Genomic DNA, 16,239 nt, shown 5'->3' with positions numbered 1-16,239 from the left:
CCCCCCGCTCCTCCTCCTCTTTCCTCCTCCCGTCCTCCTCCTCCTGCTCCTCCTCCCGCTCCACCTCCTCCTTCCTCCTCCCGTCCTCCTCCTCCTCCCGCTCCTCCTCCTCCTTCCTCCTCCCGCCCTCCTCCTCCTGCTCCTCCTCCTCCTGCTCCTCCCCCCGCTCTTCCTCCTCCTTCCTCCCCCCGTCCTCCTCCTCCTCCCGCTCCTCCTCCTCCTCCTCCTCCCGCCCTCCTCCTCCTGCTCCTCCGCCCGCTCCCCCTCCTCCTTCCTCCCCCCGTCCTCCTCCTCCTCCCGCTCCTCCTCCTCCTTCCTCCTCCCGCCCTCCTCCTCCTGCTCCTCCTCCTCCTGCTCCTCCTCCCGCTCCACCTCCTCCTTCCTCCTCCCGTCCTCCTCCTCCTCCCGCTCCTCCTCCTCCTTCCTCCTCCCGCCCCTCCTCCTCCTGCTCCTCCTCCCTCCTGCTCCTCCCCCCGCTCTTCCTCCCTCCTTCCTCCCCCCGTCCTCCTCCTCCTCCCGCTCCTCCTCCTCCTTCCTCCTCCCGCTACTCCTCCTCCTGCTCCTCCTCCCGCTCCTCCTCATCCTTCCTCCTCCCGTCCTCCTCCTCTTCCTCCCGCTCCTCCTCCTCCTTCCTCCTGCTCTTCCTCCTCCTCCTCCTTCCTCCTCCCGTCCTCCTCCTTCTCCTTCTCGTTCCTCCTCCCGTCCTCCTCCTCCTCCTTCCTCCTCCCGTCCTCCTCCTTCTCCTCCTTCCTCCTGCTCTTCCTCCTCCTCCTGTCCTCCTCCTTCTCCTTCCTCCTCCCGTCCTCCTCCTCCTCCCGTCCTCCTCCCGTCCTCCTCCTCCTCCCACTCCTCTTCGTCCCCCTCTCCTCCCTCTCCAGATGTGAATGAGTGTGACCTGAACGCCAACATCTGTATGCACGGCGAGTGCGAGAACACCAAGGGATCGTTCATCTGCCACTGTCAGCCTGGCTACTCAGTCAAGAAGGGAACTTCTGGATGTACAGGTGAGAGAGAGTCAAATCTCCCTGCCACAATATCTAAGCCAATAGGACAACATTGTTGATGAACATTCGCAAATCAACTTGATTGGAGGCCCACAACACACTCCCCGCCTCTCGTCATGAGCTGTCCTTCCGTTACCAAAAACCACATGCTGGATTTGTATCAGGGTCGTTGGAGATTTCAGAGTAGCGTCCATTAAGTGACCATTGTACTTACTTTTTTTTTTTTTAAATAAATGTATAATTTATCGCCCTTGCGTGCACATTTTCGTCTATTAAGAACCAACGATGTGCTACCTTTTTGCTAACATCATTTCAGACGAATCTCACAGAGTTCTATCTAACCGGGTCGAGCAACAACACAGCTGTTGCTGCCTGCAACAGGCTGACAGTCATAAGAAGTGGCTGAGAACAACCTAGGCTACTGCAGATAGCTAGCTATATGGTGGTATTCAAGCTGAGGTCAATCAATTAATGCAAACAGACATTTTGATTAGTTAGCTAGCTAACTTTAGCTAACGCTGAAAGTCAAGCAGCTAGTCTCTGTATCTAGTTAATGAACAGGCAAAGAAAGGTAGCTAGTTATGTTTGTTTATAGAAGGTTTTTACACAATTAACTTTAGCCATTAGCTATAGCTTGTTGAATAACCTTCAGGGTATTTGGTACATATGAGTACCAAAATAAAGATGTAGAGTGTTGGAACTCATTAAATTAAATAGTATTGTATTCAGTAAAGTATTTGAATGGATGCCAAGAGTCTGCAAAGCTGTCATCAAGGCAAAGGGTGGCTACTTTGAAGAATCTCACATCTATTTTGATTTGTTTAACACTTTTTTGGTTACTACATGATTCCATATGTGTTATTTCATAGTTTTGACGTCTTCAACTATTATTGTACAATGTAGAAAATAGTACAAATAAAGAAAAACCCTTGAATGAGTAGGTGTGTCCAAACTTTTGACTGGTACTGTAAATCAACATTAATTATGGATTTATTGCAATTTATTAAAGCAAATATGTCTGGCTTCTGTGAGATGTCCTGTATTGGAATTACTGAATGTCACTCCTTCTGTGTAGACATGGATGAGTGTGAGATCGGAGCTCACAACTGTGACGTCAACGCCAACTGTATCAACGTCCCCGGGGACTTCCACTGTTCCTGTCGTGTCGGCTGGGTGGGCAACGGAGTCAACTGTATAGGTAGGCCCCCAGCCTCCAACCTCCATCTGCTCAGTCCATACTCTGAATGTATACACTTTCCACTGGCTAAGATACTAGACAAAAAAAAAGGAACTGTATCTTGGGAAAACATAAATAATGATCAATCAAATCAACTTCTCTGCAAAACACAAAATACATTAATGGTTGCAAATGTATGTTCAGATCTTCGATCTTCATCAGAGCCTTGACAGGGATTCAGTCGGTTTCTGGCAAACTAGCTACTGTATGGCCCTTCAAACATCTTGCACTAGGCTGCTAGCTGGAGCAGGTTTGCTCAGCTGATCTAGCATGGTTTGCCATAGCAACTGGTGCGTCATAGCTACCTAGAGCGGAGTGATTTTCTTTTCAGAATTAGGAACTAGTGTTGTGCGGATGGGCAAAATCTAGATTTTTAGAGATCAGTTCCATGCGTTTAAAACATATCGGTTGAGGGACGAGCGTGTCATAGGAGTGACGCCATCTGACGTGAGACAATGATTGGCTAATTCATGCAGTCAGCATTCCTTTTGAACTGTGAATCCAGGTAGAAAAGAGTTTAAAATAGGGTTCAAAGGACAGATGAACACAACAATCAACACAATAATCATGTTGAGTGCAAGGATTCAATCCCCTTTCATAAGCAGAAGACTACTTGATCATATTCATTGCATGGAAATTACTTTTTGCTTTTACCCCACTCCCGATACACACATACAGCTATGGATCAGTCAGCTATATATCAGTCAGCTATGGATCAGTCAGCTATGTATCAGTCAGCTATGGATCAGTCAGCTATATATCAGTCAACTATGGATCAGTCAGCTATTGATCAGTCAGCTATGGATCAGTCAGCTATGGATCAGTCAGTTATGGATCAGTCAGCCGTGGTGCAGTCAGCCGTGGTGCAGTCAGCTATGTTGCAGTCAGCTATGATGCAGTCAGCTATGATGCAGTCAGCTATGGATCAGTCAGCTATGGATCAGTCAGCTATGTATCAGTCAGCTATGGATCAGTCAGCTATGGATCAGTCAGCTATGGATCAGTCAGTTATGGATCAGTCAGCCGTGGTGCAGTCAGCCGTGGTGCAGTCAGCTATGTTGCAGTCAGCTATGATGCAGTCAGCTATGATGCAGTCAGCTATGGATCAGTCAGCTATGTATCAGTCAGCTATGGATCAGTCAGCTATGGATCAGTCAGCTATGGATCAGTCAGTTATGGATCAGTCAGCCGTGGTGCAGTCAGCCGTGGTGCAGTCAGCTATGGATCAGTCAGTTATGGATCAGTCAGCCGTGGTGCAGTCAGCTATGATGCAGTCAGCTATGGATCAGACAGCTATGGATCAGACAGTTATGGATCAGTCAGTTATGGATCAGACAGCTATGGATCAGACAGCTATGATGCAGTCAGCTATGATGCAGTCAGCTATGTTGCAGTCAGCTATGGATCAGACAGCTATGGATCAGTCAGCTATGGATCAGACAGCTATGGTGCAGTCAGCTATGATGCAGTCAGCTATGGATCAGACAGCTATGGATCAGTCAGCTATGTTGCAGTCAGCTATGGATCAGACAGCTATGGATCAGTCAGCTATGGATCAGTCAGCCATGGTGCAGTCAGCTATGTTGTAATCAGCTATGGATCAGACAGCTATGGATCAGTCAGCTATGGATCAGTCAGCTATGGTGCAGTCAGCCGTGGTGCAGTCAGTTATGTTGCAGTCAGCTATGTTTCAGTCAGCCATGTTGTCGTCAGCCATGTTACAGTCAGCTATGGATCAGTCAGTTATGGATCAGACAGCTATGGATCAGCCAGCTATGGATCAGTCAGCTATGGATCAGTCAACTATGGATCAGTCAGCTATTGATCAGTCAGCTATGGATCAGTCAGCTATGGATCAGTCAGTTATGGATCAGTCAGCCGTGGTGCAGTCAGCCGTGGTGCAGTCAGCTATGTTGCAGTCAGCTATGATGCAGTCAGCTATGATGCAGTCAGCTATGGATCAGTCAGCTATGGATCAGTCAGCTATGTATCAGTCAGCTATGGATCAGTCAGCTATGGATCAGTCCGCTATGGATCAGTCAGTTATGGATCAGTCAGCCGTGGTGCAGTCAGCCGTGGTGCAGTCAGCTATGTTGCAGTCAGCTATGATGCAGTCAGCTATGATGCAGTCAGCTATGGATCAGTCAGTTATGGATCAGACAGCTATGGATCAGACAGCTATGATGCAGTCAGCTATGATGCAGTCAGCTATGGATCAGTCAGCTATGGTGCAGTCAGTCGTGGTGCAGTCAGCTATGGATCAGTCAGTTATGGATCAGTCAGCTATGGATCAGACAGCTATGGATCAGACAGCTATGGATCAGTCAGCTATGGATCAGTCAGCTATGTTGCAGTCAGCTATGGATCAGACAGCTATGGATCAGTCAGCTATGGATCAGACAGCTATGGTGCAGTCAGCTATGATGCAGTCAGCTATGGATCAGACAGCTATGGATCAGTCAGCTATGTTGCAGTCAGCTATGGATCAGACAGCTATGGATCAGTCAGCTATGGATCAGTCAGCCATGGTGCAGTCAGCTATGTTGTAATCAGCTATGGATCAGACAGCTATGGATCAGTCAGCTATGGATCAGTCAGCTATGGTGCAGTCAGTTATGTTGCAGTCAGCTATGTTTCAGTCAGCCATGATGTCGTCAGCCATGTTGCAGTCAGCTATGGATCAGTCAGCTATGGATCAGTCAGCTATGGATCAGCCAGCTATGGATCAGTCATCTATGGAACAGTCAGCTATGGATCAGACAGCTATGGATCAGTCAGCTATGGATCAGACAGCTATGGATCAGCCAGCTATGGATCAGTCAGCTATGGATCAGTCAGCTATGGATCAGCCAGCTATGGATCAGTCAGCTATGGAACAGTCAGCTATGATGCTGTCAGCTATGTTGCAGTCAGCTATGTTTCAGTCAGCTATGGATCAGTCAGCTATGGATCAGCCAGCTATGGATCAGTCAGCTATGGATCAGTCAGCTATGTATCAGTCAGCTATGGATCAGTCAGCTATGGATCAGTCAGCTATGGATCAGACAGCTATGGATCAGTCAGCTATGGATCAGTCAGTTATGGATCAGACAGCTATGGTGCAGTCAGCTATGTTGCAGTCAGCTATGATGCAGTCAGCTATGATGCAGTCAGCTATGGATCAGACAGCTATGGATCAGACAGCTATGGATCAGTCAGCTATGTATCAGTCAGCTATGATGCAGTCAGCTATGTTGCAGTCAGCTATGGATCAGACAGCTATGGATCAGTCAGCTGTGATGCAGTCAGCTATGTTGCAGTCAGCTATGGATCAGACAGCTATGGATCAGACAGCTATGGATCAGTCAGCTATGGATCAGTCAGTTATGGATCAGACAGCTATGGTGCAGTCAGCTATGTTGCAGTCAGCTATGATGCAGTCAGCTATGATGCAGTCAGCTATGGATCAGACAGCTATGGATCAGACAGCTATGGATCAGTCAGCTATGGATCAGTCAGCTATGATGCAGTCAGCTATGTTGCAGTCAGCTATGGATCAGACAGCTATGGATCAGTCAGCCATGTTGTAGTCAGCCATGTTGCAGTCAGCTATGGATCAGTCAGCTATGGATCAGTCAGCTATGGATCAGCCAGCTATGGATCAGTCATCTATGTAACAGTCAGCTATGATGCTGTCAGCTATGGTACAGTCAGCTATGGATCAGACAGCTATGGATCAGACAGCTATGGATCAGTCAGCTATGGATCAGACAGCTATGATGCAGTCAGCTATGTTGCAGTCAGCTATGGATCAGACAGCTATGGATCAGTCAGCTATGGATCAGACAGCTATGGTGCAGTCAGCTATGATGCAGTCAGCTATGGATCAGACAGCTATGGATCAGTCAGCTATGGATCAGACAGCTATGTTGCAGTCAGCTATGGATCAGACAGTTATGGATCAGTCAGCTATGGATCAGACAGCTATGGTGCAGTCAGCTATGATGCAGTCAGCTATGGATCAGACAGCTATGGATCAGTCAGCTATGTTGCAGTCAGCTATGGATCAGACAGCTATGGATCAGTCAGCTATGGATCAGTCAGCTATGGTGCAGTCAGCTATGGTGCAGTCAGTTATGGATGCAGTCAGCTATGTTTCAGTCATCAGCCATCAGCTATGGATCAGTCAGCTATGTTACAGTCAGCTATGGATGAGTCAGTTATGGATCAGACAGCTATGGATCAGCCAGCTATGGATCAGTCAGCTATGGATCAGCCAGCTATGGATCAGCCAGCTATGGATCAGTCAGCTATGGATCAGTCAGCTATGGATCAGCCAGCTATGGATCAGTCAGCTATGGAACAGTCAGCTATGATGCTGTCAGCTATGTTGCAGTCAGCTATGTTTCAGTCAGCTATGGATCAGTCAGCTATGGATCAGCCAGCTATGGATCAGTCAGCTATGGAACAGTCAGCTATGGATCTATGGATCAGCAGTTATGGATCAGACCATGGATCAGTCAGCTATGGATCAGTCAGCTATGGATCAGTCAGCTATGGATCAGTCAGCTATGGATCAGACAGCTATGGATCAGACAGCTATGGATCAGTCAGCTATGGATCAGTCAGCTATGGATCAGACAGGTATGGATCAGACAGCTATGGATGCAGTCAGCTATGTTTCAGTCAGCTATGGATCAGCTATGGTGCAGTCAGCTATGGATCAGTCAGCTATGGATCAGACAGCTATGGATCAGCTATGGATCAGCTATGGATCAGTCAGCTATGGATCAGTCAGCCATGATGCAGTCAGCTATGTTGCAGTCAGCTATGGATCAGTCAGCTATGGATCAGACAGCCATGGTGCAGTCAGCTATCAGTTGGATCAGACATCATGGATCTCATGGATCAGACAGCTATGGATCAGTCAGCTATGGATCAGTCAGCTATGGTGCAGTCAGCTATGGATCAGCAGCTCAGTCATCTATGTTGCAGTCAGCTATGTTTCAGTCAGCTATGGATTATGGTCAGTCAGCCATGGATTATGGATCAGTCAGCTATGTTGCAGTCAGCTATGGATCAGTCAGCTATGGATCAGTCAGCCATCAGACAGCTCAGCTCAGTTGCAGTCAGCTATGGATCAGACAGCTATGGATCAGTCAGCTATGGATCAGTCAGCTATGGATCAGTCAGCTATGGAACAGTCAGCTATGATCAGCTGTCAGCCATATTGCAGTCAGCTATGGATGGATCAGTCAGCTATGGATCAGTCAGCTATGGATCAGTCAGCTATGGATCAGACAGCTATGGATCAGTCAGATATGGATCAGTCAACTATGGATCAGTTAGCTATGAATCAGACAGCTATGGATCAGTCAGCTATGGATCAGTCAGTTATGGATCAGACAGCTATGGATCAGTCAGCTATGGATCAGTCAGCTATGGATCAGTCAGTTATGGATCAGACAGCTATGGTGCAGTCACCTATGTTGCAGTCAGCTATGATGCAGTCAGCTATGGATCAGACAGCTATGGATCAGACAGCTATGGATCAGACAGCTATGGATCAGTCAGCTATGAATCAGACAGCTATGGATCAGCCAGCTATGGATCAGTCAGCTATGATGCAGTCAGCTATGTTGCAGTCAGCTATGGATCAGACAGCTATGGATCAGTCAGCTATGGATCAGTCAGCTATGATGCAGTCAGCTATGTTGCAGTCAGCTATGGATCAGACAGCTATGGATCAGTCAGCTATGGATCAGACAGCTATGCTGCAGTCAGCTATGTTGTAATCAGCTATGGATCAGACAGCTATGGATCAGTCAGCTATGGATCAGTCAGCTATGGTGCAGGCAGCCGTGGTGCAGTCAGTTATGTTGCAGTCAGCTACGTTTCAGTCAGCCATGTTGTAGTCAGCCATGTTGCAGTCAGCTATGGATCAGTCAGCTATGGATCAGTCAGCTATGGATCAGCCAGCTATGGATCAGTCAGCTATGGAACAGTCAGCTATGATGCTGTCAGCTATGTTGCAGTCAGCTATGTTTCAGTCAGCCATGTTGCAGTCAGCTATGTTGCAGTCAGCTATGGATCAGACAGCTATGGATCAGACAGCTATGGATCAGTCAGCTATGGATCAGTCAGCTATGGATCAGTCAGTTATGGATCAGACAGCTATGGACCAGTCAGCTATGGATCAGTCAGCTATGGATCAGTCAGTTATGGATCAGACAGCTATGGACCAGTCAGCTATGGATCAGTCAGCTATGGATCAGACAGCTACATTTACATTTTACATTTAAGTCATTTAGCAGTCACGCTCTTGATGCAGTCAGAGCGACTTGGATCAGAGCTATGGATCAGTCAGCTATGGATCAGTCAGCTATGGATCAGACAGCTATGGATCAGACAGCTATGGATCAGTCAGCTATGGATCAGTCAGCTATGTTTCAGTCAGCTATGGATCAGTCAGCTATGGATCAGTCAGCTGTGGTGCAGTCAGCTATGGATCAGTCAGCTATGGTGCAGTCAGCTATGATGCAGTCAGCTATGGATCAGTCAGCAATGGTGCAGTCAGCTATGTTGCAGTCAGCTATGGATCAGACAGCTATGGATCAGTCAGCTATGGATCAGTCAGCTATGGATCAGCAGTCAGTCGTGGTGCAGGACCAGTCAGCTATGTTGCAGTCAGCTATGTTTCAGTCAGCCATGTTGGATCAGTCAGCCATGTTGCAGTCAGCTATGGATCAGTCAGCTATGGATCATCAGTCAGCTATGGATCAGTCAGCTATGGATCAGTCAGCTATGTCCCAGTCAGCTATGTTTCAGTCAGCTATGGTTGCAGTCAGCTATGTTGCAGTCAGCCATGTTGCAGTCAGCCATGTTGCTAGTCAGCTATGGATCAGCTATGGATCAGTCAGCTATGGAGTCAGCCATGGATCTATTGTCAGTCAGCTATGGTGCAGTCAGCCATGGATCAGTCAGCTATGTGAGTCAGCTATGTTTCAGTCAGCTTTGTTGCAGTCAGCCATGTTGCAGCTATGGATCAGTCAGCTATGTTGTCAGTCAGCTATGGATGTAGTCAGCCATGGATCAGTCAGCTATGTCCCAGTCAGCTATGTTTCAGTCAGCCGTGGTGCAGTCAGCTATGTTGCAGTCAGCTATGTTTCAGTCAGCCATGTTGTAGTCAGCCATGTTGCAGTCAGCTATGGATCAGTCAGTTATGGATCAGACAGCTATGGATCAGTCAGCTATGGATCAGTCAGCTATGGATCAGTCAGCTATGGATCAGTCAGCTATGTATCAGTCAGCTATGGATCAGACAGCTATGGATCAGTCAGCTATGGATCAGTCAGCTATGGATCAGACAGCTATGGATCAGTCAGCTATGGATCAGTCAGCTATGGATTAGTCAGCTATGGATCAGTCAGCTATGGATCAGTCAGTTATGGATCAGACAGCTATGGATCAGTCAGCTATGGATCAGTCAGCTATGGATCAGTCAGCTATGTTTCAGTCAGCTATGGATCAGACAGCTATGGATCAGTCAGCTATGGATCAGTCAGCTATGTATCAGACAGCTATGGATCAGACAGGTATGGATCAGTCAGCTATGGATCAGTCAGCTATGTTTCAGTCAGCTATGGATCAGACAGCTATGGTACAGTCAGCTATGGATCAGACAGCTATGGATCAGTCAGCTATGGATCAGACAGCTATGATACAGTCAGCTATGGATCAGACAGCTATGGATCAGTCAGCTATGGATCAGTCAGCCATGATGCAGTCAGCTATGTTGCAGTCAGCTATGGATCAGTCAGCTATGGATCAGACAGCCATGGTGCAGTCAGCTATGGATCAGTCAGCTATGGTGCAGTCAGCCGTGGTGCAGTCAGTTATGTTGCAGTCAGCTATGGATCAGACAGCTATGGATCAGTCAGCTATGTTGCAGTCAGCTATGGATCAGTCAGCTATGGATCAGACAGCCATGGTGCAGTCAGCTATGTTGTAATCAGCTATGGATCAGACAGCTATGGATCAGTCAGCTATGGATCAGTCAGCTATGGATCAGCCAGCTATGGATCAGTCAGCTATGGAACAGTCAGCTATGGATCAGACAGCTATGGATCAGTCAGCTATGTTGCAGTCAGCTATGGATCAGTCAGCTATGGATCAGTCAGCCATGGTGCAGTCAGCTATGTTGCAGTCAGCTATGGATCAGACAGCTATGGATCAGTCAGCTATGGATCAGTCAGCTATGGATCAGTCAGCTATGGAACAGTCAGCTATGATGCTGTCAGCCATGTTGCAGTCAGCTATGGATCAGTCAGCTATGGATCAGTCAGCTATGGATCAGTCAGCTATGGATCAGACAGCTATGGATCAGTCAGATATGGATCAGTCAACTATGGATCAGTTAGCTATGAATCAGACAGCTATGGATCAGTCAGCTATGGATCAGTCAGTTATGGATCAGACAGCTATGGATCAGTCAGCTATGGATCAGTCAGCTATGGATCAGTCAGTTATGGATCAGACAGCTATGGTGCAGTCACCTATGTTGCAGTCAGCTATGATGCAGTCAGCTATGGATCAGACAGCTATGGATCAGACAGCTATGGATCAGACAGCTATGGATCAGCTATGGATCTATGAATCATGGATCAGTCAGCTATGGATCAGTCAGCTATGGATCAGTCAGCTATGATGCAGTCAGCTATGTTGCAGTCAGCTATGGATCAGACAGCTATGGATCAGTCAGCTATGGATCAGTCAGCTATGATGCAGTCAGCTATGTTGCAGTCAGCTATGGATCAGACAGCTATGGATCAGTCAGCTATGGATCAGACAGCTATGCTGCAGTCAGCTATGTTGTAATCAGCTATGGATCAGACAGCTATGGATCAGTCAGCTATGGATCAGTCAGTTATGGATCAGACAGCTATGGACCAGTCAGCTATGGATCAGTCAGCTATGGATCAGTCAGTTATGGATCAGACAGCTATGGACCAGTCAGCTATGGATCAGTCAGCTATGGATCAGACAGCTACATTTACATTTTACATTTAAGTCATTTAGCAGACGCTCTTATCCAGAGCGACTTACGAGCTATGGATCAGTCAGCTATGGATCAGTCAGCTATGGATCAGACAGCTATGGATCAGACAGCTATGGATCAGTCAGCTATGGATCAGTCAGCTATGTTGCAGTCAGCTATGGATCAGTCAGCTATGGATCAGTCAGCTGTGGTGCAGTCAGCTATGGATCAGTCAGCTATGGTGCAGTCAGCTATGATGCAGTCAGCTATGGATCAGTCAGCAATGGTGCAGTCAGCTATGTTGCAGTCAGCTATGGATCAGACAGCTATGGATCAGTCAGCTATGGATCAGTCAGCTATGGTGCAGTCAGCCGTGGTGCAGTCAGCTATGTTGCAGTCAGCTATGTTTCAGTCAGCCATGTTGTAGTCAGCCATGTTGCAGTCAGCTATGGATCAGTCAGCTATGTATCAGTCAGCTATGGATCAGTCAGCTATGGATCAGTCAGCTATGTCCCAGTCAGCTATGTTTCAGTCAGCCATGTTGCAGTCAGCCATGTTGTAGTCAGCCATGTTGTAGTCAGCCATGTTGTAGTCAGCTATGGATCAGTCAGCTATGGTGCAGTCAGCTGTGGTGCAGTCAGCCATGGATCAGTCAGCTATTGATCAGTCAGCTATGTTGCAGTCAGCTATGTTTCAGTCAGCCATGTTGCAGTCAGCCATGTTGTAGTCAGCCATGTTGTAGCCAGCCATGTTGTAGTCAGCTATGGATCAGTCAGCTATGGTGCAGTCAGCCGTGGTGCAGTCAGCTATGTTGCAGTCAGCTATGTTTCAGTCAGCCATGTTGTAGTCAGCCATGTTGCAGTCAGCTATGGATCAGTCAGTTATGGATCAGACAGCTATGGATCAGTCAGCTATGGATCAGTCAGCTATGGATCAGTCAGCTATGGATCAGTCAGCTATGTATCAGTCAGCTATGGATCAGACAGCTATGGATCAGTCAGCTATGGATCAGTCAGCTATGGATCAGACAGCTATGGATCAGTCAGCTATGGATCAGTCAGCCATGTTGCAGTCAGCCATGTTGTAGTCAGCCATGTAGCAGTCAGCTATGGATCAGTCAGCTATGGATCAGTCAGCTATGGTGCAGTCAGCCATGGGGCAGTCAGCCGTGGTACTGTCAGCCGTAGTGCAGTCAGCCATGGGGCAGTCCGCCGTGGGGCAGTCAGCCGTGGTGCAGTTTGGAGCCTTGCTCAAGGCTCTGATACAATCCATTCTGGAAATTAATTTGTATTAGCTAGGATTCAACTCATGTATCGAAAATATAGCAAAATGAGAATGAATACTCTTTCTATAGGGAAATTGGTTGCTAGACATTTTCTGATTGGACCGATTTGAACTTGGGTAGAGCCCTAGCCCAGTGGTGAGTGTGTGTGTGTGTGTATTGTAGATATGGATGAGTGCACCAATGGGACAAGCCACTGCAGTGCAAACGCCAAGTGTCTCAACACACCCGGCTCCTACCGCTGCGCCTGCGCTGAGGGCTTCACTGGAGACGGCTTCACCTGTTCAGGTAACACACTCACACTCTGTCTACACTGAGTATACTGAACATTAAGAACACCTTCTTAATATTGACTTGCATCCCCCCTTTTGCCCTCAGAACAGCATCAATTCGTCGGGGCATGGACTACAAGGTGTCGAAAGCGTTCCACAGGGATGCTGGCCCATGTTGACTCCAATGCTTCCCACAGTTGTGTCAAGTTGACTGGATGTCCTTTGGGTGGTGGACCATTCTTGATACACACGGGAAACTGTTGAGCGTGAAAAACCCAGCAGCGTTGCAGTTCTTGACACAAACCGGGGTGCCTGGCACCTACTACCATGCCCCGTTCAAAGGCACTTACATCTTCTGTCTCCCCTTCATCTACACTGATTGAAGTGGATTTAACAAGTGACAGCAATAAGGGACCATAGGTTCCACCTGGATTCACCTGGTCAGCCTCTGTCATGGAAAGAGCAGGTGTTCTTAATGTTTTGTACACTCAGTGTATATTACCATGGTAACCGTTAAACAGCTGCAGAGAGTTGGCTTGTCCGTATTGTCCATGCTACTGTTGGTGTTCATGTCATAACCAGTGTTAGGTACTGTTATGTACTGTGTTCTAGTAATAACCAATACTAAGGCCATATATTTTCACATTCAGTTAATTGAATTCTCTTAAATGCTTTATTTGTAAATAAATAGATGTTTGTGTATAGTCATTTAGTAGAGGCTTTTAACCAAAGCAACACATTCCTCCCGACCCTCCAAACCTCTAACCCTCTGACCCAGGGATCATCAACACATTCTAACCCTCTGACCCTCTGACCCAGGGATCATCAACACATTCTAACCCTCTGACCCTCTGACCCAGGGATCATCAACACATTCTAACCCTCTAACCCTCTGACCCAGGGATCATCAACACATTCTAACCCTCTGACCCTCTGACCCAGGGATCATCAACACATTCTAACCATCTGACCCTCTGACCCAGGGATCATCAACACATTCTAACCCTCTAACCCTCTGACCCAGGGATCATCAACACATTCTAACCCTCTGACCCTCTGACCCAGGGATCATCAACACATTCTAACCCTCTGACCCTCTGACCCAGGGATCATCAACACATTCTAACCCTCTGACCCAGGGATCATCAACACATTCTAACCCTCTAACCCTCTGACCCTCTGACCCAGGGATCATCAACACATTCTAACCCTCTGACCCAGGGATCATCAACACATTCTAACTCTCTAACCCTCTGACCCAGGGATCATCAACACATTATAACCCTCTGACCCTCTGACCCAGGGATCATCAACACATTCTAACCCTCTGACCCAGGGATCATCAACACATTCTAACCATCTGACCCTCTGACCCAGGGATCATCAACACATTCTAACCCTCTGACCCAGGGATCATCAACACATTCTAACCCTCTAACCCTCTGACCCAGGGGTCATCAACACATTCTAACCCTCTAACCCTCTGACCCAGGGATCATCAACACATTCTAACCCTCTAACCCTCTGACCCTCTGACCCAGGGATCATCAACACATTCTAACTCTCTAACTCTCTGATCCTCTGACCCGCTGACCTCTTAACCCTTGAACCCAGGAATCATCATCACATTCCGACCCTCTGACCCATCTCAACCATGGATGTATGGGCATTGGTCTATATAACAATTCAATGTCCTTCTCCATCACTGAATTGTCTTGAAGATATGATGTTAACCCTGTTTGATCCCTATGTGGTGACAGACGAGGATGAGTGTGCAGAGAACGTGAATCTGTGTGAGAACGGCCAGTGTCTCAACACCCTGGGGGGTTACCGCTGTGAGTGTGAGATGGGCTTCACCCCTGCCCCGGACAGACGCACCTGCCAAGGTGAGTGCCTGGCACATGTCCCCTATCTATCTCACAGTCCATTCATAGAGTGTATAGCAGCTCCGGGGTGAAGTTTCCTCTAGGTACAGCTCTAGGATCAGCTTCCCCTCCCACTATCATAACCTTAACCATTAGAGGGGAACATGTTAAACTGATCCCAGACCAGTGTCAAGTGCCGACTTAACCCTACGTATCGTGTAGAGCATCACCCTAATACCCAATGCCATCTCAACGATGAGCCATTATTGATGCAATATAGGTTTCTATTCATTCAAACCTGTACAAGAAGGTTTGTGGCAAATACATAACAATACCAAGTACAATTCTACATTTCCCCTAAGGGCGTCATTGGGAACACGAGTGCAATGACATACGGTACACCCTCCAAATCAAATTGTATTGGTCACGTACACATGGTTAGCAGAGTGTTATTGCGAGTGTAGAGAAATGCTTGTGCTTTCAGTTCCCGACATTGCAGTAATATCTAACAATTCCAACAACAACTTCCTAATACACACAAATCTAAGTAAAGGAATGGAATAAGAATATATACATGTAAATATATGGATGAGCGATGACAGAGCGGCATAGGCAAGAGGCAATAGATGGTATAAAATACAGTATACACAATACAGTATGAGATGAAGGATGCAAGATATGTGAACATTATTAAAGTGGCATTGTAAAAGTGACTAGTGATCTATTTATTAAAGTGGCCAATGTGTGTGTACACACTGCGTGTACTTTGGACATGCAAAATATGAATAACTGCATATATACATGAAGATCATTTCCATGAATAAGTCAAAAGGTAAATGTGTTGATTGCGTTGTCTCCTGTTGATTCTCTGCAGATATTGACGAGTGTACCTTCCAGAATATCTGTGTGTTTGGCACGTGTAAGAACATCCCAGGCATGTTCCGCTGTGTCTGTAACCACGGCTACGAGCTGGACCGCTCCGGAGGCAACTGTACAGGTATGACATGACCGTCTGTCCGTCTGGCCGGCTGGCTAGCTGGCTCAGGCTGGTTGGCTGGCTCTGACTGGCTGGCTAGCTGGCTCAGGCTGGTTGGCTGGCTCTGACTGGCTGGCTAGCTGGCTCAGGCTGGTTGGCTGGCTCTGACTGGCTGGCTGGCTGGCTCAGGCTGGTTGGCTGGCTCTGACTGGCTGGCTAGCTGGCTCAGGCTGGTTGGCTGGCTCTGACTGGTTGGCTGTCTCTGACTGGCTGGCTAGCTGGCTCAGGCTGGTTGGCTGGCTCTGACTGGCTGGCTAGCTGGCTCAGGCTGGTTGGCTGTCTCTGACTGGCTGGCTAGCTGGCTCAGGCTGGTTGGCTGGCTCTGGCTAGCTGGCTAGCTGGCTCAGGCTGGTTGGCTGGCTCTGACTGGCTGGCTAGCTGGCTCAGGCTGGTTGGCTGGCTCTGACTGGCTGGCTAGCTGGCTCAGGCTGATTGGCTGGCTCTGACTGGCTGGCTAGGTGGCTCAGGCTGGTTGGCTGTCTCTGACTGGCTGGCTAGCTGGCTCAGGCTGGTTGGTTGGCTCTGAC

The 16,239-nt window shown here is 47.8% G+C and overlaps 1 protein-coding gene across 1 annotated transcript in view; it reads left to right on the top strand.

The window, feature by feature from the left end:
- The window catches only part of LOC115117097 (fibrillin-2), a 261,948-nt gene that overhangs the window by 168,323 nt on the left and 77,386 nt on the right, over positions 1-16,239 (top strand). Inside the window, exons 31-35 of the mRNA XM_065017208.1 lie at positions 879-1,004; positions 2,080-2,202; positions 12,705-12,827; positions 14,572-14,697; positions 15,551-15,673. Of these exons, the coding sequence (XP_064873280.1) occupies positions 879-1,004; positions 2,080-2,202; positions 12,705-12,827; positions 14,572-14,697; positions 15,551-15,673 (621 nt within the window). The remainder of the gene's footprint in view (positions 1-878; positions 1,005-2,079; positions 2,203-12,704; positions 12,828-14,571; positions 14,698-15,550; positions 15,674-16,239) is intronic.

The sequence above is a fragment of the Oncorhynchus nerka genome, linkage group LG4, assembly GCF_034236695.1.
Source record: "Oncorhynchus nerka isolate Pitt River linkage group LG4, Oner_Uvic_2.0, whole genome shotgun sequence".
NCBI classification, from domain to species: Eukaryota; Metazoa; Chordata; class Actinopteri; order Salmoniformes; family Salmonidae; genus Oncorhynchus; species Oncorhynchus nerka.
This window is presented reverse-complemented; position numbering and strand designations above follow the sequence as displayed.